The sequence below is a fragment of the Sceloporus occidentalis genome, unplaced genomic scaffold (assembly GCF_023333645.1).
Source record: "Sceloporus occidentalis isolate IW3139 unplaced genomic scaffold, rSceOcc1.0.p SCAF_2, whole genome shotgun sequence".
Classification (NCBI taxonomy): Eukaryota; Metazoa; Chordata; class Lepidosauria; order Squamata; family Phrynosomatidae; genus Sceloporus; species Sceloporus occidentalis.
Window position 1 is genome coordinate 204,173,325 of NW_028316982.1, and position 22,550 is coordinate 204,195,874.

General features: G+C 43.0%; 2 protein-coding genes across 8 annotated transcripts in view; one reads left to right on the plus strand and one right to left on the minus strand.

The window, feature by feature from the left end:
• Window positions 1-6,375, minus strand: part of ITSN1 (intersectin 1) — a 126,988-nt gene extending 120,613 nt beyond the window's left edge. For 2 of the 4 annotated variants that reach the window (XM_089512048.1, XM_089512047.1), the window contains exon 1: window positions 6,104-6,375. The gene's annotated coding sequence lies outside the window, so the exon portion shown is untranslated. The remainder of the gene's footprint in view (window positions 1-6,103) is intronic. The other 2 variants (XM_089512050.1, XM_089512049.1) reach the window with 1 other exon arrangement.
• A 247-nt stretch (window positions 6,376-6,622) lies between these two features.
• CRYZL1 (crystallin zeta like 1) overlaps window positions 6,623-22,550 on the plus strand; it is a 39,742-nt gene continuing 23,814 nt past the window's right edge. The window contains exons 1-5 of one of the 4 annotated variants that reach the window (XM_089512056.1): window positions 6,623-6,676; window positions 15,402-15,475; window positions 17,768-17,845; window positions 19,986-20,058; window positions 21,340-21,384. In XM_089512056.1, coding sequence (XP_089368182.1) covers window positions 15,410-15,475; window positions 17,768-17,845; window positions 19,986-20,058; window positions 21,340-21,384 — 262 coding nt within the window. In that variant the 5' untranslated portion in view covers window positions 6,623-6,676; window positions 15,402-15,409. Of the gene's footprint in view, window positions 6,677-7,583; window positions 7,671-15,401; window positions 15,476-17,765; window positions 17,846-18,788; window positions 18,849-19,985; window positions 20,059-21,339; window positions 21,385-22,550 lie in introns of those variants that run through there. The other 3 variants (XM_089512055.1, XM_089512057.1, XM_089512059.1) reach the window with 3 other exon arrangements.

Genomic DNA, 22,550 nt, shown 5'->3' on the forward strand with positions numbered 1-22,550 from the left:
TGGGAACAGCTTGCTTATAATACTACATTATAGAAGGATCTTGCCTTTGCAGACTATGCTGAACTCAAACATCTTCTGCAGGGCCACAAGTACCTGTCCTACTTTAAGTGAAGGAAGATGTTCTAAAAATGTCTTACGTTAATAATGCTGATGAGAGCAAACAAATAGAAGCTTAATCAAACAATGCAGGAATAGTGATTCAGCCTGCCTAGGATGGGCTTGAAATGAAGTCTGAAGTTCATTTTGTGGGTGTGCCCCTGGATTTAGGAAACTTGAAAGCCCAGATTTCAGCAGTGGCCAGAAAGTAAGTGTGTCAGCTACATTCCTGGAAATGCCAACTCTGCCATGTCAATGTAGTTTCATTCTCTTTAGATTATTCAAACATAATGTATACAGAGCCAGCTTCCAAGTGTTCAGAAACTGCAGTTGGTTTACAATGCTGTAACTGATAAAACCAGTCATAGGGAGTATGAAACTTTCATGTTCACCTGCTACCAGTCCATTTACAGGCACAAGTCAAAGTGTTGATTATGGTCTATAAATCTCGATACAACTTGGGAAGAGGCTACTTTGAAGGATGGCATGCTCCCATATGAGCCTGCCTACAATTATTTTCATGCTACATCCTTCCCTCCTTAATCTGAAGCGTATTTGGTAGGTATGTAAGAAAGGGCAGTAGCTGTTGCAGGGCACTGAAATCTCCTGCCAAGGGGGTCAAAGTAGCTATATTTTTGATGTCCTTCACCTAGCAAAGATTTGATATCCAGACAGCCACTTGACCTTTATACCCACTTGTCAAGTTTGCTGAAACAAGTGGTACTTGTCGGATAATCTTTGTTTTTTATCAGTATTGGTGTCCTTAACTCATCTCATTTTAAGTTTTGGTCACAATTTGTATCTTCTGTTTTTATGCTTTTGTTGCTAGCTGCCTTGAGCACCACTATGGTGGAAACATAATCTGGGTACCTTTGTTTTTAATTTTCAAGCTAGCTCTCTTGGGCCCCTTCGCAGGACAAAGATAGAATATAAATTAAATTCATGCAAAAGTAACTTGGACTAGGTGCAAACAGGATCTTTCACCTAGATCAAAAACAGTGAAACAAGCTCTCAAGTCAATTTCAAGTCCTAAATGGCTTGTAAATTTAGAAGACTGCCTTTTCTTAAATTACTTGTCTATGGTCCCATACAGACAGACCAAAATAAAGCTGCTTCGAGTCACTTTGCACGTATGCTGTTTAAATGCTACATGTGTCCTAAGAGTCCAGAAGCTGTGCCAAGGCCACGCTCCAGTCCTAAGGACTGGAGTGTAGCTTTGGCATGGTTTCCGGACTCTTAGGACACATGCATCATTTAAATAGCATACTTCCAAAGTGACCTGAAGCAGCTTTATTTTGGCTTGTCTGTATGGGGCCTTTATATCGAAGCAGGATGTTTTCCAGATCCACACCCACAAGAAACAAGAGAAGAGGCAAATAGATAGTTTTCCCTTGGTCAAAAAGCCCTATCTCTGGAATTCCCTTCCTAGATAATCTTCCTGGCACTTGATGTTGCTGTCATGTGAAAACTATTTACACAAATGCTGGAACTGTACCACTGCTCTGTGTTACTATTTACATTATGGTGGTTTGCTGTATTTTAATTGTATCTGCTCAGTTTTAACTCATTCAAAACTGTAACTGAAGGGTAGTTAAACATTTCTTGAACTTAGAAGAGTTTCAGTAGGCCTTATGTTCTGTCTCTATAGTCTGTTTTACACCTAATATTTTTCACATATTGTGTTCAACTTTTTCAGCAACCCATAATTAAAAAATAAAATAAAAATTACTGGTCATTTTAAATTAAGTACTACATAACTTCTAGCTGCCAAATCTTTTTTTTTTCTAAAGCAAAAACCAAACCACTGAGCAAGTAACTCCCCTGTTACAATAGGCTGACTGCCAACAAGACCAAATTGTCTGAGTCCAGACTATCTGAAAGATCCTAACTCCCTGTAGGAGCTGATCTACATTTTCACATCCTCAGGAAAAGGCTTTCACGCAGCCCCATCACTATCACAGGCATGTTTGAAGACATGCCCCCAACCTACTGAAGTAACTTTCATATGAGGCTAGACTAGCTCCCTCTCTGCTCTCCATGCACCAGCAAGCAAATATTTTTTTTATTTTATTTAAATTTTAACAGGCTTTTGGGTGAAGCAGTTATCTCAACACATACTAGGAGAAAAACAGGATATAAAATAATAAATACACTTTAGAATCTATGCTCGTCTCTCCGCATTTACTGGGTTTAGGGGCACAGGACCCCCATGAATGTGGAAAAACGCAAATAACAAAACATTATGTTTTTACCTCAGAGAACATCTCTCTAGGAATCTCTTGGTCCTCCAGTGCAACTGTTTAGTCAACATCTGCCAGACATTGACCATAGAATTGCACCGGAAGAACTACAGATGCTTAGTGAAGTGTTCTCTCTAGGAGTCTCTAGGTCCTTTAATGCAATTTTTGGTTACGCTTGACCATAGAGTTGTGCTGAAAGAATAAGATATTCTTAGAGAGAACATACATATTAATAAAATTCGTGAATAATCAAATCTGCAAAAGTCAAGGCCACAAATGTGGAGGGACGAGTGTATATGATTTTGGATTATTATATACTACTTTCTATTCTTTCCCCTCAAGATACAGTGCGTCCTTCCCTTACGCAGGGGATCCATTCTGGATCCCCCCTCCCCATGTTAAGGGAAATACAGTACTGCATATGCTGGAGCCCCACTGAAAACAATGGGGCTCGTGCCTGTGGTGCGCCACAGGTGCACGTGCCATTGCCTCTTCTGGCACATATGACACAGATGCACTGTACTATCTTTTAACTTATATTATAAAAATATATGGATCAAATCAGCAGTTGAGAGCACTCGTCAGTAAGTAGCTTTTCTAAAAAGCCACTGTGCGAAATGCGACAGGAAGGGTAACATATTGCACTAACTCAACAACTGCAAGTTATTGCTATAAATGCCAATTTCTCCCAAGTCTAGCATGGCAAGTAGGGGCACAGATAGTATCTTTCAGCAGTCCAGAAATTCCAACAGCTAGTTTCAGGGCTAGAGCCAAGGAGATACTTCATATAATTTTAAAATACAATCAAATGCTCCTATCTGTGGGGGACCTATCATGGACACTGAGAATTATGGATAATGGTGGATGCTATATTTCTGCTGGAAGCTGAGCATAGTCATGCTAGAGAACCTCCAGAAGTCTAGAGACAGCTTATCCGCAGTATCCAATCCTGTGGATACTGTGATTTTGGTATTCACTCTAATAATGCTTTTGACATTTTATACTTTGCCATCATTGTTATAATTCAATTGGTGATGAACCATAAATCCCAGACACTTCAGAGTATTAACATCCAATAAGTCATCTCAAATTCAACACTGTAACTATACTGGTATCTAAGTCTCCAGTGATAGTTCTAGCTAGAGGATATATACAAGTAATTCAATCAGAGATCTGAAAATGTTTCCTTGGACTCATCCACAAGCACAATGAAATGAATAAGACATATCCATCTTTAATACATGACCAAAAAGAGCTTAGCATTTGTGAAAGAATACGGAGCCACATTAACTATTCAGGGATTCTTCAATATTGATCTTGGAACACTTGTTCCAAACGAAAATAGGAAGAGAGTGCCCTCAAATGTTTTTTTAAAAGAATTCTCAGTGGACTAAGAAGATACTAGCAATGTCCTTGCTAGATAATTTCCTAGAAGGCAGGAAGATACACGTACATACTCGCCAAAATCAAATAACTGAACTAGCAATTAGACACATAAATATAATCAATATACTGTGGCCATCCAGGGGAAATGGAACGGACATGATTAAGGCCTTGCTCCTTCCAATGCCAATGTCTCCAGTGGATCACATTCCCTTTTCACTCTGAAGGCCGAGAAAGGGGCAAGGACTACAAAGCACAAGGCCAAGCCGAAAGCAGAAATCCAGACACTCCCCCTCTCCCCAGACAGGATCACAGAGCTGAATACAGAGATAATTTTCTCTCGTGGAAGAAGCATGGCTGCCCAAGGGCAGTGTTTTCTAGGCTACTAGCAATTCTAACTCACTACAGAAATAATCCAGCTCGAGAGTGCTTTAACTGCCCTGACCCAGTGCTAAGGAATCCTGGAAATTGTAGTTTGTTGTGGCACCAGAGCTCTCTGACAGAGAAGGCTAAATGCCTCACAGAACTAAAATTCCCAGGAATCCCTAGCACTGAGCCAGAGCAGTTAAGGCGGTCTCAACCTGGAATATTTCTTCAGTGTGTTACTTCTGCCTGTTCCAGCCTCAAGGCTCCTGCTGCAGACACGCGATCGATGATGAGTCTGTTAACGAGGCAGACAAGGACAAGCCGGCCTGGCCCACAAAGAGGATGTCGATTCGTTTTCAGGCAAGGCAGGGCAGAGCACTCATCTGCCCAAGGCTAGCATGTGTCCAGTTTGCACATCACTCTGCCTGTCAGATCCTCTTCCCTGTGAGTAAGGAGCCAGAAATCTCGGGGAAGACGAGGTCAAAGATAAAGAAGGATCTCCTCCCATGCCCTAATATCTCTTTACAGGAATCACTGCCACTCCTGTCATCGACCATCCTTTTAAAAGGTGGTGTCTTTGGGGATCGGAGGGGACATGCTGTCTCTCTGTGTGTTGTGTGCCTTCAAGTCATTCCTGACTTATGATGACCTAAGGCAACCTTCTATAGGGGCACTGTGACATATTCACAAACCACTACCCCTCACACACACAAAATAAAACCTAAAGGAGGTAAGAATGGCAGATTCTGTTTATTCCCTTAAGCATCCTGAAAACTAGTAGTGATTTTCATGCTCTCCTGGTCTAGTGATTCTTTCACAACCACTACACATTTTATATGTGTCTGTCTGTTGGTGCCTTCAGGTCCTTCCCAATTTATGGTGACCCTCAAGTGACCCTCTCTTGGGGTCTTCCTGGCATTGCTCTAGGGCTGGAAAGGGAGAGAAGAGAAGGAAAGAAAAGAGGGAGACACACAATGAAAAAGGGAAGTGAACCAGGCCGGCTTGAGGCAGGGTGGCCATGCAAGTCCTCCTTTTCCAGGACACATCCTTTCTTCCGGCCTTCTGCCCAGGAGGAATTCAAAAAATGTCCTCCATCTTTTAGCCTGACTAAGAAACATTATTTGATATATTCTGAGACCTGCAGTCACCCTCCTTTTCCAGGACATCTCCTCCATCCCAGAATGCCCTCCATTTCTGGGCATGGCTAAGAAGCATGGTTATTTATATATACACACATATATGGTGACCAGAGGTTGCCCTCTTTTTCCTGGAGACATCCTCCATACCAGCCTTCTGCCCAGGAAGGTCCTCTGTTTCTGAGTGTGACTGAGAAGCATGATTTTATAGATCTATATAGATAGATAGATAGATCTCTCTCTCTCTATATATATATATATATATATATATACTGAACTATAGATAGATAGATATGCATACATAGTGATATATATGTATATATACATATGATATAGTGTGTGTGTATGTATGTTATTTTATTGCTGTAATCTGCTTTGATTCCTTTGAGAAAAAGCAGAATATAAATAAATACTATTATATATATATATATATATATATATACACACACACACACGTATATATGTATATGTACGTGTATAGATATATGTATGCATATAGTGACCTCCTTTTCCCGGCCACGTCCTCCATCCCAGCCTTCTGCCCAGGAGGAATTCCCCAAATGTCCTCCTTTGGGGGGCCATGACTAAGAAGCACAGATTTCCATCCCTAGGGGTGTTTTAAGGCTTTTGGTTTGTGGGGGGGGGGGGGTGCCCGCCCCTTGGGCTCCAGTGTCCTCCCTTGTCCTCCTGGGGGGCGAGGGCCGTGGGCATGGAAAGGGCAACCGAGGGAGGGAGGAGGGCGGGGTCGGTGTGGGGGTCTCTGAAGGACAGGGGCGGAAGAAGGGGGTGGGGACCCCCCCCCTCTCTCTCTCTCTCAGGCTGCCCTCTCCTCACTGCGCATGCGCGCTCTGTGCCAGAGTGACCCCCTCCCCCTCCATTTACCTCCTCCTCATCATCATCTCTGTCTCTGCTCTGGGCGTCCTCTTCACACCGGCAAGGACACAGGCAGAAGCGAGGGGCCGGTGGCGGCGGCGAGGGCAAAGGCCACCGCCTCCATCCGCTCAGGCTCCAACCGGAGGAGGAGGAGGAGTAGGAGGAGAGGGAGCAAGACGAAGACCCTCCCGGCTGGCTCCTTCTCTCCCCCACACTGCGCAACCCCCGACACAGACACAGAGAGACAGACAACGGCGGACCCGGCCACCAGCCAACCGCGGGCTCCTCCTGGCGGACGGGTCCCGCCTTTCCCGATGACGGACGCGCCCCTCCGCCAATAAGGGCAAAGGGAGGAAGGGGGCGGGCGTCTTCTAGGCTCCTCCCCCGCGCTCTCTCCCTCTCCCTCTCCCTCTGAGGTAAACGGTCGGCGGCGCAGTCCCTCCCTCCTGAGGAGAATCTATATGGGAGACCCAGCTCTGACTGTGTGGCCCTTGGACCTTGAAGGGGAAGGACTCATCGGAAGAGGGACGGCCTGCCAGGAGGGGCAGCCTCACTGGGCGGAATGCAGACACATACCTATTAGTAATTAAAGTTAATAATTAATAAAATAATAATTATTATCATTAATAATAATAATAATGAAAACCTTACGGATTATTATTAATTGTTAATTTAAATTATTAATAATTTAATAAGTATTAATTATTATATTTATATACACACACATTTATATACATATATATGTGTGTGTTAATTTTATATGTATGTATATGTGTGTGTGTGTGTGAAATATATATATATATATATGGCCACAGTTTAAAAAATTAATTATATACACACACAAACAATTATATACATATGTGTGTGTGCGTCTTGACTATATATATATATATATATTATATATATATGGTTACTGTAAAAATGTATATATATATATATATATATACACACACACACTTATATTTTTGTGTGTGTCCCTGCCTTAATTCACACACACATATATATATGTAATTATATATGTGTGGCTACTGTTTCAATATATATATATATATATATATATATGCAACCACACACTATATATACATATATATATTACTGTGCTTATATGTGTGTATATATGTATATATATAATTTTATATTTTATACTTAATTATATATATATATATATATATATGTCCACAGTTTAAAAAATTTTGCCACAGTGTTTACGCCAACGAAAAAAGAACAACTGCGCCTTCTCCCCTTAAACTGAGCGAAGCCCTTCAATGTTTCTTCCTATGGTCTCTCCATCATCAGTGCCACCGCTTTTTATCCCGTAGCCGAGGGCGGGGACCAATCAGGAGACCCAGGGTGAGGGGCATGCCGGGAAGTGTAGTCTTCTCCATCCGGGAGCTGCCATGGCGCTGGGGTTGGAATGCGCCTGAATGGAAGGCGGCTTTCTCCTGGCCCCGCCCCTTACGGTAGAGTGACAGCGGCCTTCGCCAATGGGCCATCGAGCTCGGCTTGTAAGGTTTGTTTTTTTCCCAAGCGGGGTTTGAGCAGCTCTTGCGAGATCCGGAGAAGGGGCCTGAAAGAGGTAATGGGTTTTGTCTGGTGAGAAGAGGCGCCCCTGGACAGCCTTCCTTTTCCAGGACGCGTCCTCCATTTCAGCCTTCTTTCCAGGAAGGATTCCAAAATGTCCTCCATTTGGAGCATAACTAGGGCTGCATCCAGACTGGGGAGATAACCCGGTTTGGCACCGCTTTAACTCTTTGTCTGACTCTTTGCTATGGAATTCTGGGAGTTGGAGTTTGTTGTGGGGCCCAGAGCGGAGTTCTGCTCCACTCTGGGCCCCACAACAAACTCCCAACTCCCAGAATTCCATAGCCTTGAGCCACAAAAAGAGTTAAAGCGGTGCCAAACCGGGTTATCTCTCTAGTGTGGATTTAAGAAGCATGAATTTACATTTCTAGGAGTGTTTTTAGCTTTTATCTCCTAACCTTTTTTCTTGATTGCCCTCCATTTTCAGGTGCCTCGTCCTCCTTTGCTTTGAGGACATCCGTTCATCCTGAGGTTGGGGCTCCAGAGCCCTGAAGCCAGGCATCATTAGTTCCTTGCAGCCATTGTCTGTCTCCACAACTTACTTACTTGAGTTAAAATCATGTGTCTTGTTGCGTGCCTTTGAGTCGTTTCCGAATTACAGCGGCCCTAAAGCAGCGAACCTTTCAAAGGGTTTTCATGACAGGTTTCTTCAGAGGGGGTTGCCATTGCCATTCTCTGAGGCTGAGAAAGCTTGACTCGCTCAAGGTCACTTGGTGGGTTTCTGTGGCCAAGCTGGGATTCGAACCCTGGTCTCCAGAGTCATAGTCCAACACTCAATCCACTACACTGTTGTTGTTAACTACCCTCAAGTCGATCTTGACTCATGGCGACCCTATGGATGAGACATCTCCAAGACCCTCTGTCTGCTACTGTTCTGCTTAATTCCTGCAACCACATAAAAACCCGTCACCTCCTTAATAGAGTCCATCCATTTAGTATGTGGCCTTCCTCTCTTCCTACTTCCCTCCACCTTTCCCAGCATCATTGCCTTCTCCAATGAGTCCTTCCTTTTCATGATGTGTCCAAAGTACGGCAGCCTCTACTTGGTCATCTTGGCTTCCAGGGAGGTTTCTGGCTTGGTCTGCTCTGGTACCCATTTGTTTGTCCTTTTGGCTGTCCATGGAATCCTCAACACTCTTCTCCAGCACCACAGCTTAAATGAATTGAATTTCCTCCTGTTATCTTTCTTAACTGTCCAGCTCTCACATCCATACATGGTAACAGGGAATATGATGGCTTTTGTGATTCTAACTTTTGTACTCCGTTGTATATATATGCATTTTAGAATCTTTTCAAATTCTTTCTTAGCCACCCTCCCCATTCTTAATCTTCTTCTGATTTCCTGACTGCAGTCCCCATTTCTATCAATGTTTGATCCCAGATATGGGAATTCTTTTACTATTTCCATTTCATCATTGTCCAGGATGAACTTGTGAAGGTCCTCAGTGGTCATTATTTTTGTTTTCTTTATGTTCAACATTAAGCTTGCCTTTGCACTTTCTTCTTTGATCTTCCTTAGTAGGTGTTCCAGGTCTGTGAGGTTTTCTGCGCCATGCTTGGGCTCACAATTAAAATCATGTAACCTGCAGTATTTGATAAAGAAATGGGACATTTTCATTTTGGTTTATCTATTTTAAGTTGGTAGAGATTCTCAGAGCAGCTATCCATTGACTATAAAATGCAATTGTTGTTTTTTATAAGTAAGTAACATGTCTGTTTCTTTATCCCAGAGATTCCCAAACTCCAGATGTTTTGGACTTCCACTCCCAGAATCCCAGACCATTGGCCAAGATGCTTGAGGCTTCTGGGAGCTGAAGTCCAAAATATCTGGAGGACTAGAGTTTGGGAATCACTGCTTTATCCCCAATGAGTATTATTGTTAAAAATGAACTTGTCAGCTCGTCTCCACACTCACAAAGTGTTGAATTCTCTCACACAGACTGCTCTATAGGTCTGTCCCTGGGCCTTCTGCTCCACCAAATGCATCTGAGGAAGTAAGCTCAAATCTACAAAAGCTCATGCTGCCAACTTCTAACTTTCAGTTATTCTCAAAAGTGCTACAAGATCCCTTTGCATACTGATTTTCCAGACTAGCGTGGATAGGTCTTTGAATATAATCTGTTAGTTGCAAATGCAATCCAAGCCAAACCATTTCAGCCAGGTATATAATTATTTTGGAGTGAGACTCGTTGAATAGAATGGTGCCAGATTTCTGAAGAAACATGCATTATGGTGAGCTATAAAGCACTTAAAAGGCCTATGTGAATAAAAAGTACAGATTGACTATTCCTTATCTGAAATACTAAAATCCGAAATACTCCAAAATTGCCCACATGGGTAGCTGAGATAGTAAAATCTTTGCTTTCTAACACTTCCGCATACACAAACTTTGTTTCATGCACAAAACTATTAAAAATGTTATACATAAAATTATCTTCAGGCTATATAATGTGTACACAAGAGCCAGTGTGCTGTAGCAATTTGAGTACTGGACTATAAATTGAGACCAAGGTTTGAATTCCTATTTGGGCACTGGGTGATGTTGGGCAAAGTCACAGTCTCCCAGCCTCAGAAGAGGGCAATCAAAAAAGGTGCTATAGGTTATGTTTCAGATGAAAAAAATGGCAAAACCATCTCTTAAGTATTCCTTGCCTAAGAAAACCCTATGGAATTCATGGGGTCACCATAAGTCAACAGGCAACTTGAAGGCACAAGTAACTAAGGTTTCTCCAGAACACAGTTTGACAAACACTGATGTTTTCATTCCTTTATTCATAGACACTTAATTGGATCAAAACTCTTCTACTCTGTTTGCCAGAGTATTCTAGTAGACCATTATTTGTAAATCTTAATTCTGTGGAAACCTGAAGTCTTAATTTCAAATTACCAAGAAGTCCAGTGCCTGGCTGGAGGAATAAATCACTTTCTGTGCTGGTTTGAGTTCATTTAAAAGAAAGGGGAACTGTGTAATTTGCAGAGTTACTGAAAGAATGACTAATCCTTGTAAAGCATTTCTACATACCTTCACCACAAATCTATTTACAGAAGGGTGCAAGAAAATACTGCACAATCCTAATTGATGCTAGAGGGATGAACAGAATTTATTGAGAAGTGCTGAGCAGACTTTACTGGCATTAGTAATTCAAGTATTAGTTACTACAAGAAGTGTTAAGTTGTTAAAGAAATAAATGCATTATGTTAAAGAAATGCATTACTTTCTATGGAAGTGATGTTATGGTGTGGCATTGTTTTTCGATACTACTGCACAAATTAAATAATTTATACATTTATATGATATGCAGGAGATAGTATGTTATCCTGTACTGTGTCATATTTTGTATAGTATACTGTGTATGTATTGTTGTTGTGTACCTTTAAGTCATTTTTTATTTATGATGACTAAGGGGAATTCATCATGGGGTTTTCTTGGTAAAATATGTTCAGAGAGGGTTTGCCTTTGCCTAGGGTTGCCATATCCCACCGGGGGGCGGGACAATCCCGGTTTGGGCGGTGCCATCCCGGTCCCGGTCCGGTTTGGCGCCCAAACCGGAACGGCCCCGCCCACCGCGGCCACCTCAGCCGTGGCGGCGGCTCCAAGGCCTTGCTGAGGCCTGGGAGGGCTCTCCGCGGTTGGAGCTCCAGCCGCGGAGACGCTCCCTCCCGGGCCCCAGCGAGGCCAGGGAGGAGGAGGAGGAGGCGGCCGCTTCCCACCGCGGCGATCACCGCAATGAGGGGCGGCCTCCGCCTCCTTCCCGGCCTGGGAGCCGGCCGAGGCTTGCTCCCAGACCGAGAGGAGGAGGAGGCCGCTTCCCACCGCGGCGATCACCGCGATGAGGGGCGGCCTCCGCCTCCTTCCCGGCCTGGGAGCCGGCCGAGGCTTGCTCCCAGACCGAGAGAAGGAGGAGGCCGCTTCCCACCGCGGCGATCACCGCGATGAGGGGCAGCCTCCGCCTCCTTCCCGGCCTGGGAGCAGGCCGAGCCTTCCTCCCAGGCCAGGAAGGAGGGGGAGGCTGTTTGCCACCGCGGCGATCGCCGCGATGACAGGCGGCCCTGGCCCTCCTTCCCGGCCTCTGTGGAGGCTTGGGCCTCCACAGAGGCCGTGAAAGGGAGTGGGGGCCGCCCGCGATTGCGGGCGCTCTCCTCCCTCCTTCCCGGCCCCTATGGAGGCCCAAGCCTTCACAGAGGCCGGGAAAGGGAGTGGGGGCCGCCCGCGATCGCCGCGATCGCGGGCGCTCTACTCCCTCCTTCCCGGCCTCTATGGAGGCCCAAGCCTTCACAGAGGCCGGGAAAGGGAGTGGGGGCCGCCGGCGATCGCGGCGATCGCGGGCGCTCTCCTCCCTCCTTCCCGGCCCCTATGGAGGCCCAAGCCTTCACAGAGGCCGGGAAAGGGAGTGGGGGCCGCCCGCGATCGCGGGCGCTCTCCTCCCTCCTTCCCGGCCTCTATGGAGGCCCAAGCCTTCACAGAGGCCGGGAAAGGGAGTGGGGGCCGGGAGGAGGCTGCTTCCCACCGCGGTGATCGCCGCGATGAGGAGCAGCCCTTGCATCCTTCCCGGCCTGAGAGGAGGCCGAGGCTTCCTCTCAAGCCAGGAAGGAGGAGGAGGACAAGGTTTTAAAATGTAGGACCTTTTAAAAAAAATGGTCCTACATTTTTAAGCCTTGTCCTACATTTGTCCCGGTTCGGAGCTCCTCATTTATGGCAACCCTACCTTTGCCTTCCTCTGAGGCTGAGAGGGTATGACTTGCCCAAGGTCACCCAGTACATTTCCATGGCCGAGCAGGGCTTTGACCCCTGTTCTCCAGAGACATAGAATTCCTCTTGAGTTTTTCTTGCCTAAGAAAACCCTATGAAATTCATGGGGTCACCATAAGTCAACAGGTGACTTAAAGGCACATGCATATTGTACACTGTATATATGAGAGGTGCTGAAAAGTTCTCAACCCAACCAAGAAAAGAATGACCTAGAGCCATGCAACTAACATGCTGCTCTGCATTTTCACCCTGAAATACACTGCACTTTAGCACACAGTTTCTCAACTTCCTTGAAATCTCCACCCCCCCCCCAAAAAAAAAATCTGATGTCTGATCACTGAAATACTACTCTGCTGCTGAATCATTCAAAACTTTCATTTCTTGCAAACTGTTTTTCAGGTTTGGGAAAAGGAAGGGTTGTCAAGAAGATAGATGTTTTTTAAAATCTGGAGTTTGAGTACATAGACCATCCACCCTACTCATCAGATTTTAAAAAACATCTATCTTCTTGACAACCCTGTGAGCGAGTGCATTGTCCTGTAAAAAGAAAACACCTTTCTGCAGTTTCCCTTGCCATTTTTCCTTCCAAAACTTGCAAAAAGTCTTGCAAAACTACAGTTCCCAGAATTCTGTGGCATTGAGCCATGGCAGTTAATACAGTGTCAAACTGCCTTATTTCTGCATTGTGGATGCAGCCTAGATAACTCAAAATGCTTCAAAATCAACTTGGAGGTATCCACTTGATTTCATTTCTGGTCAGCATGCAAACATTTCAGTACCCACGTTGCTGACAACTTTTACATAGCCAACAGTTTATGAATTATAATACCATTTTGTTCCCAGGATATTTCTAGTGTCTCAGCAATTGTTTTAGCTGATTCGCCAGTCTTAAAATCATGACATGAGCATGCTCAGCAGTTTTAGGTACTGGCACTGTTGAAGGCTTTCCAGACCTTGTTGCATCTTCAGTCTTAAAATTTCCATGTTGAATGTTGGTACACCACTTCACAGTTGAGCATGACAGGCACTTGTCACTCAGTGTTTGCATCATACACTCATGGAATTCCTTTGAAGTTTTCTTTTTCAGGAATAAGAACTTCATGATGGCCCAGAGTTCAGTACTTGAAAATTTCACACTTTTAGTTGACATGGTTCTGTCAGTGATCTGAAAGATATCAGGAATTAGAGCTATGTATTAGAGCTCCTGCAAATTTGCATTTAATAATACAGAAGAACATTGTTTTAAGCTGCAGTGACAAAATTATGCTCAGACTTTGGGAAACGAGGTGGGCTGAGATGATTTCAGAACCCCCGTGTAGTATATGGTATGTACTATATATGTACCATATTATATATCGTGCACTAGTGTATAAAATGTATAGTATGCCTTACACAGGTGTGTATACTATATACAGTGAACCCTTCCATCCACAGGGACTCTGTTCCATGCACACACACACATATATCATGGATTGGGAAAAAACATATGCTCAAGTCCCATATTACTCAGTGCAGTGGGTGGTGATATGTGTGAGCACATGGTCCCATTGAATAATATGGGAAGCGGTTAGCAATAGATTCTCCAATCCATGGATAGCTAGTCAATCCCTGTGGTGGGCCCACTGTAGTATATGTAATATATACTGTATGCCATATTATTTATGATATATAATAGAGCAGGGGTAGGCAACCTGCGGCCTGCGGGCCGGATGCGGCCCGGCAAGGCCGTGGGACCGGCCCCAGCCTGGTCCTGCCGCCGATTGCCACCGGGGCCTTTGGGGGCAATTGTCTATAGAAGCCTCAGAAACATGCATTTATATTAACATTTTTTAAAAAAATCAGCAATTTTTTTCGCATGTGCTCCATTTTTTTAAAAAAAGTGTCTTCCATTTGAAAATTTTGTCCTACATTTGTCCTGGTTTGTTTATATATTTAATTTTTTAAAAAATTATTTAATTATTTATTTTTTGGCTTCGGCCCCCCAGTTGTCTGAGGGACAGCAACCCGGCCCCCGGCTCAAAAAGGTTGCCTACCCCTGTAATAGAGGTTAGGTTCCACTTATCTAAAAATCTGCTATCCGAAATGCTCTAAAATCCTAAAACTTGAGTTCTGGCAAGACACTTTGGGGTAATAGCTGCAATGCTCCTACTTGTTTGTTTGCAAGAGATACTCAGCAGAGATTTGTATTGTATTTCCCCCCAGAAAGGCTGGATAGAGATATGAGGATCTGTGAAATGGCAGGAGGCATGGATTTGCACTGGGCACTGCACTTGGAATCTTCATTTCACATATCCTTGTATTTCTCTGCAGCCTTGCAAATGCAGTACATACTATACAATTTATATTCCAAAATCCAGAATACTGTATTCCAAAATTTGAAAAAAAAATCTAAATTCTGAAACTCCTGTTCTAAATATTCCTGATAAGGGATAATCAGCCCATATATCAAGTACTCAGTGGTATGATGATATTTATGTAAATCACATTGATTCAGTGAGTCTGTTCTGGTTGGGATTAGCAATTAGAACATAGGAAGAAACTCTGCTAGGACATGGCCACATAGCCCGAAAAACCCACAAAAAACAATTAGAACATACATTTTAAATATGGTTTGTTAAGGCCTGTTGGGAGCCAGTGTGGCACAGTGGTTTGAGTGTTGGACTACAACTCTGGAGACCAGGGTTTGACTCCCAGCTCATCCATGGAAACCCACTGAGTGACGTTGGGTAAGTGACATGCTCTCAGCCTCAGGGGAATGCAATGGCAAAATCTCTGAACAAATCTTGCCAAGAAACCCCCAGGGTCGCCATAAGTCAGAAACGACTTGAAGGAACACAACACACGCACATTGTTAAGTTATTTTTAAAATAGCATGGTCTCTTTTGCTTTCACTTGTTCTCTTTTAACTATACAGTATATGAAAAAAGTTTTGGAAATTTTGTAATCAAGTATTTAATTTGCCTTTCTATATTTTAGAAGTCAGTATGAAGGGGTTGTACTGGAAGCAGAATTCATCTGGAGAAGAAACAAATTTTGTCTTCCAGGAAAAGGTGAGTTACTACAATGCTATAGTGTCTATTCAGAAACGAGGCCTATTATGTTTAATGGATCTCACTCCCAGGTAAGGGGACATAGGATTGAAGACTTATTTGTGTACAGCATGTGGGCCAAATAAGCGTGAACTTAAACCTTTCCCTACCTGCCACTTCTCTGCATTTATTTTGTAGAGTTCCACACATATAATAGTGAGATTATATCTGCATATGGAATTTAATAATAATAATAATAATATGTTTTATTTATAGACCGCTATTCCGCGATGATCATAGCGGTGTACAGTAAAATCGTAAAAAATACAAAATAGAGTTAAAGGAGGGAGAAGTCTCATCCTTCAGGCAGTCCAAGATGTTGCTGGTCTGCCTGATGGCTCCCTCTGAGGCCGAGATGACAGTTGAGGAGGGAGGGGCCTCTTCCTTCAGGCAGTCCCTGATGTTGCTGGTCTGCCTGATGGCTCCCTCTGAGGCCGAGATGACAGTTGAGGAGGGAGGGGCCTCTTCCTTCAGGCAGTCCCTGATGTTGCTGGTCTGCCTGATGGCTCCCTCTGAGGCCGAGATGACAGTTGAGGAGGGAGGGGCCTCTTCCTTCAGGCAGTCCCCGATGTTGCTGGGTCTGCCTGATGGCTCCCTCTGAGGCCGAGATGACAGTTGAGGAGGTTGGGGCCTCTTCCTTCAGGCAGTCCAAGATGTTGCTGGGTCTGCCTGATGGCTCCCTCTGAGGCCGAGATGACAGTTGAGGAGGGAGGGGCCTCTTCCTTCAGGCAGTCCAAGATGTTGCTGGTCTGCCTGATGGCTCCCTCTGAGGCCGAGATGACAGTTGAGGAGGGAGGGGCCTCTTCCTTCAGGCAGTCCAAGATGTTGCTGGTCTGCCTGATGGCTCCCTCTGAGGCTGAGATGACAGTTGAGGAGGGAGGGGCCTCTTCCTTCAGGCTGTCCCTGATGTTACTGGGTCTGCCTGATGGCTCCCTCTGAGGCCGAGATGACAGTTGAAGAGGGAGGGGCCTCTTCCTTCAGGCAGTCCTCGATGTTGCTGGTCTGCCTGATGGCTCCCTCTGAGGCCGAGATGACAGTTGAAGAGGGAGGGGCCTCTTCCTTCAGGCAGTCCAAGATGTTGCTGGTCTGCCTGATGGCTCCCTCTGAGGCCGAGATGACAGTTTAGGAGGGAGGGGCCTCTTCCTTCAGGCAGTCCAAGATGTTGCTGGTCTGCCTGATGGCTCCCTCTGAGGCCGAGATGACAGTTGAGGAGGGAGGGGCCTCTTCCTTCAGGCAGTCCCCGATGTTGCTGGGTCTGCCTGATGGCTCCCTCTGAAGTGAATTTGGTGAAGTGGCAAAATGCCTGGGACTGTGGCAGTAGGAATTCTGCTGAAAAACAACTGCAGGAAGTGAAAAAGCATCAATTAATTTTTTTTCTTCTTTATGTATATTTTGTTGTTTTTTTAACCAGGCATGGGACTCAAGTCAGCTTACAAAAATTGAAATGGATAAAGATAAAAATTCATATGACTGAAAACACAAAAATTAAAATATAATTAAGCTATCAGTAAAACCAAAACCAATTAAAAACATACTTACTGAAAAGCAACAAATATGGACAAATAGCATCTTATCAAAAATCCTAACTAAATCATTTCCAAACGCCTGATGAAGCAAAAAGGCCTTCACCAGCCATCCCAAGGATATGATGAAGAAAGCATGTCTGTCCTTTTTAGAAAGGGGGATCCAGAACCTGAGGGGAGTTACCAAGGCAAGCCTCTCATATGTTACCTCCAGATGTACCTTTCACATAGTTCATCTCAAAGGTACTAGACGATCCCTTAGCATCAGATATACCTGTGAGGATGGTGGTACAGAGAGAAATGCCTCAGCTGAAGCTCTCAGAACCAGGACAGGCTTATATTGGAGAATATGGCCCTGTACAGTGAGGCCAAAATAAAGCTGTTTTGGGTCACTTTGGAGGTATGCTGTTTAAATGATGCATGCATCCTAAGAGTCCGGAAGCTGCGCCAAAACTGCACTCCAGTAATTAAGACTGGATTGTGGCTTTGGCACGGCTTCCAGACTCTTAGGACACATGCATCATTTAAACAGCATACCTCTAAAGTGACCGGAAGCAGCTTTATTTTGGTCTGTCTGTACAGTACTTCAGAGAGACCTTTTGTTTTTTCCTTTTACCATGGGCCTTGACTTTTTTCCTATTAATCTAAACTTTTGGGTTCATTATAAAAATATATTGTTGTGGGCTGTTTATATGATCTGTAATATGTATTTCATATAAATTCATCATAGGAAAACCTCCCTGTTGTGAAGGACAACTATGTGAAAGTACAGGTTAAAGCTTGTGCTCTTAGCCCGATTGACACAAAGGTATTTATTCAATTTTATTTGTAGAAAGTTTATGTGAATTTGTTTTCCAGTGAACCTGGTCTCAGTGAAATTAAATACATAAGTAATTTTATTTTTTTTTAATTCTATTTTAATTTGATAAATTATATAAGTTATTTGTGGTGGCTTTGTGAGGTTGGTGTTACACCTATAGTCACAGTTCAATTATAGGCATGTTCAAGTCTTAGAGTATTCAGGAGAGCTTACTGTCAGGTAAGTAGGATCACAGCTTTAAGTGAGTAATATAGATTGCTAACATAAATGAAAGAAAAGTAATCCTGGGAATACAATGGCTGATTTTCATGTCACAGTTGCATGCTGCTTGAAACAATCTTTCCCATGAGGGGAATGATAGCCATAACGGATAGTGCAGCTTAGCACATGAATTGTCCTTTTTGTCTCCAGTGTTTCCATTTTCACTGCCAGGAATGTTTGCTATTGATGTGATAAATCTCCACACAATAGGAGGGATCTTTGCAATGAATTGTTCTACATGTTACACTGCTGCAGCTAACATGCAGAGGTTGTTCCAAGTGACATCTCATGACTACTATTACATGTAAATTAACTGTAATAGAGGCATAGGTGAATATTATCTGCCCACACTTAAAGCTAAGCATCTCCCAGGTCCTTGTTTAGTCTTGTGGGAATCAGTTGGGCAACATATACTTAATCCTTGTATGATCTGAGCTACAGTGAGTGAGACTAGGTACCTGTACAGTATATGAAACTGTGACTAGCATAAAATTGATGTCTTACATTTGCCTGCTGCCAAACATCTCAAGCTTATTGTGCGCATAGTTTTTTGTGAGTTTTTCAAGCTTATTGTGCACATTTTCTACACACCTTTAAAATGAAATTTAAAAACTCTTGTGACTGTGATTTTCTTTGGTGTGTGTGTTTTATTTTGTTTTGTTTGAGACAGATATTTCGCTAGACCAAGACATGAACCCTTTGTGCTGTAGTCCTACATACTTACCTGGGAGTAAGTTCCACTTTGTTCAGTAGGGACTTATCTATAAATAGATATGCCTTGATTTTGTTGTTAATTTTGTAAAGGAAATAGTTAGAGGAGTGGAACTGGAAAATCAAGATCAATGCCAGCAACTGAAAATTAAATGGCAAGTTAGTAACATCTATTGGAACTATTAATAGAAATTGTGTACATTATACCTTCATAGCATTTCAGTAGATTAGTTACTGAAAATAAACTAAAAGAGTGCATGGTCATTCAAGATTGTAAATGTTAGGGAAATTTGTGAAGGGATATTAACTTGATTACCTTTTAACACACAGAACACTGTTTGGTTCATGGAGTAGACAGAACATAGGCACTGTGAAGAACTAGGCTTCCTCAGTACACCAAATATGTACAGTATTACCACAAGTATTACAGTAGGCCCTCCCAATGGTGACTCGCAAATATTCGAGTCCCATTGAAAATAATGGTGAGTGCATGGGTGTGCACCACCATTTTGTCCCTCCCTGCTTGTCCCTCCCCACGAAAAGGGAGGGACAAGTGTAATTTTATATTCAATCTTGTATATCACTGAGAAGAACTCTTTCAGGTTCAGTGGATTTACTTTCTGGATGGAGAGTGTGCTCAGGATTGCATCCTTACTTATATCCCTTCACCACCCTTTTCTTTACTAAAATTACACTTGTCTCTCCCTCTGAATAATCAAAGAATGTGAAGTAAAATGTTGACAGGTGACTAAAGTAGCATTTAATGTATCAACACTTTATAATAGACCTTTTAACTATCAATCCCAAACTATGGAACGGCCTGCCAGATGAGATCCGTCAAATTGCCAGCTTAGACAGCTTTAGAAAAGCTGTCAAGACGGATCTCTTCTGGCAGGCCTTTCCTGAATAAAAGTGCCCGGCCACAGAATGACTGCCCCCCACATCATGTATTTGCCCACCGCACTGTCCTCGTTGTAATTTTTATTGTGTTTTAATAGATATTTAATTGTAACATGTTTAATCCTGTTTTAAGGGGGGATTTGGGACATAATTTTGTAAATGTGGATTTTAATGTGTCGTGAGCCGTTTTGATTGTCTTGTCACAGAAAAGCGGGATTCAAATAAAAGTTTTATTTATTATTAATTATTGAATTAGCTTTTGTCAGAAATCAAGATGGAGAAGGAATTCCTGCCGGTTGGGAGGGAAGTTGCTGGTGTTGTATTAGAAAGTGAGTATAATTATCATTGTGTTTGAAAGTCTAATTGGCATGTTGCTGTTTCTTTGGCAGGGAAAATTTAATTGTAAATATTATTTGAACTGCACAACGTTGAACTATTCATATTGTCTGTAAAAAGTTTTCAATGTTCTTTTGATATAACTGGGAAATAGAAGGCAGAATGGGCTTATGCAGAATAAAACAATGATCCTTAATGGTTGGATTTATGAACGCCAAGGAGCAAATATTGCCCTATCTGATGCTATCTTTGGGTGCACCAGTTTACTTTCTACCATATAAATGAACAAATGCCATTAATTGCTAATAAAAAATAAACTAAACATATAGAACCCCAACTATATAAGTAAAACCAATAGTAGAATGCACTATAAAACTAGTTTTAAGCATCTGATAAAATGTATTTGATTCAGATTTTCAAACACCATTAAAATAAGGTTGTTCCTAAAAATATTTTAAAAGGGGATGTTGAGCTAAACTGATATTCCGGTGGTAGGAGTTCCATAGTGTCAGGTCCCTGCTTCTTAAACATAGTAATGAATGCCCAGTTCAGACATAACAAGAAAAAGTGATGAATGGACAAGACTCAGGCTCACATGCTCCACCCTTTCCTCTGCTTTTTCATACAGTAAGAAAAAAATTGGAAATGTCTGCTTCTGAACTTTTAACTAACCACATTTCTTTGTGACTTTTGAACTCTGGGACCTGTGATTTATTTGAATTGTGGCTTATAAGAACAAGCCAGGATCGTAAACCAATATAACTGATAGCTTTAAGTCTGAGGAAGTTCTTCATAGTTCATGCTGGTAATCCCTGGGGATTTTACATTTTGCTGCTCCTTGTAGTTCAGACTATGTGAATAAGTATCTTGAGTTCTTCTCTCTGTAAGCACCTTTTTGCAGGGCGGCTGCCTTTTGCTTGTGAAATAGAGATTCTTTTTTAGGATAGAATAGCTTTTACATGTTAGGAGGTAATATATTTTTCACAATGTTGTGTACTTTTTTGTATATATTTTCCTCTTAAGGAATACTGCTCTGCCCCTATTGCATGTTACACTCTATCCCATTCTACTGGAGAACAAACACTGCTCTGCCTCAGAGAAGATTTTTCTTCCCCTTTCTCCTCTGTAAACCTTAAAACTGGTGCTTATCACAAGTATCTTACTGGAAATCATAGATCACACTTAGAAGGTTGTATGGTAAATTCTTGGTAGGAAATATGGTTTTCTTTAAAAGTACACTAATTTTTCTCTCTATTACACTCTCTTTTTTCAAGTTGGAAATAAAGTGTCGTCTTTTCAGCCACATGATGAGGTTGTGGGTAAGTTACTCTTTGGTCTCATCAGCTAAAGCTTTGAAACTATAAGATTGCATCAAATTATGAAGATATGTTATTTGGGAACCTTTTGTTTGACATTAGCTTGCACTTAACATTGGATATTTCAATTTGAATGATGTTATTCCTATCCCTCTAGCCAGAAAGTTTATGAGATGTTCAAATTCTATGGATGACTAAAATCTAAAGAAAGCACTAGGATTTACATTTGTAACCTTTACAAATACTATTGTTCCTCAGAGCAGTATGTTCATTTTAGGGGTGCTGTTCTTTATTGTCTTCCATCTTAAGTTTAGACCAAGACAGTGGAAGAACAGTTTTCTTCACTTATGTCCTAGCCAGTTTTGGCTTAGAGTTTGGTTAGGCAAGCCAAGCCTTCCCACAGAACTTTCTCATACAGCAGGAGTGGGGAGCATATGGGCCACATGGGTTCCCAGCATGTTTTTTGGCACTCCGCAGAATAATTTTTGCAAGAAATTAGCCTATAAAATTCTACAGACTTAGGGCAAGCCCATCATAAATCAAGACAACTTCTTAATCATAGCTAACAGGTCCTGTGGATTTCAACGGGTCTGGTCTAGGTTGGACTATAACAGTAGGTTTAGCCTTTTATCCTTAAAGATGTTGCAAAAAAGAACTGTTGGAATTAAATTATTTAAAAGAATGAATCAAACCATGAGTCAAACAATCCAACAATCAACCTCCAGCTGAGTCCTCCATTGCCTTTTGAGGCTCTGGGATGATGGCAGGTGGGGCAAGGCAGTCCTCCTCCACCTGAGTCCTCCATTGCCTTTTGAGGCTGTGGGATGATGGTGGGTGGGGCAAGGGAGTCCTCCTCCACCTGAGTCCTCCATTGCCTTTTGAGGCTCTGGGATGATGGTGGGTGGAGTGAGGCAGGCCTCTTCAGCTGAGTCCTCCATTGCCTTTTGAGGCTCTGGGATGATGGTGGGTGGAGTGAGACAGGCCTCTCCAGCTGAGTCCTCCGTTGCCTTTTGAGGCTCTGGGGTGATGGTGGGTGGGGCAAGGCAGGCCTCTCCAGCTGAGTCCTCCATTGCCTTTTGAGGCTCTGGGATGATGGTGGGTGGAGTGAGGCAGGCCTCTCCAGCTGAGTCCTCCATTGCCTTTTGAGGCTCTGGGATGATGGTGGGTAG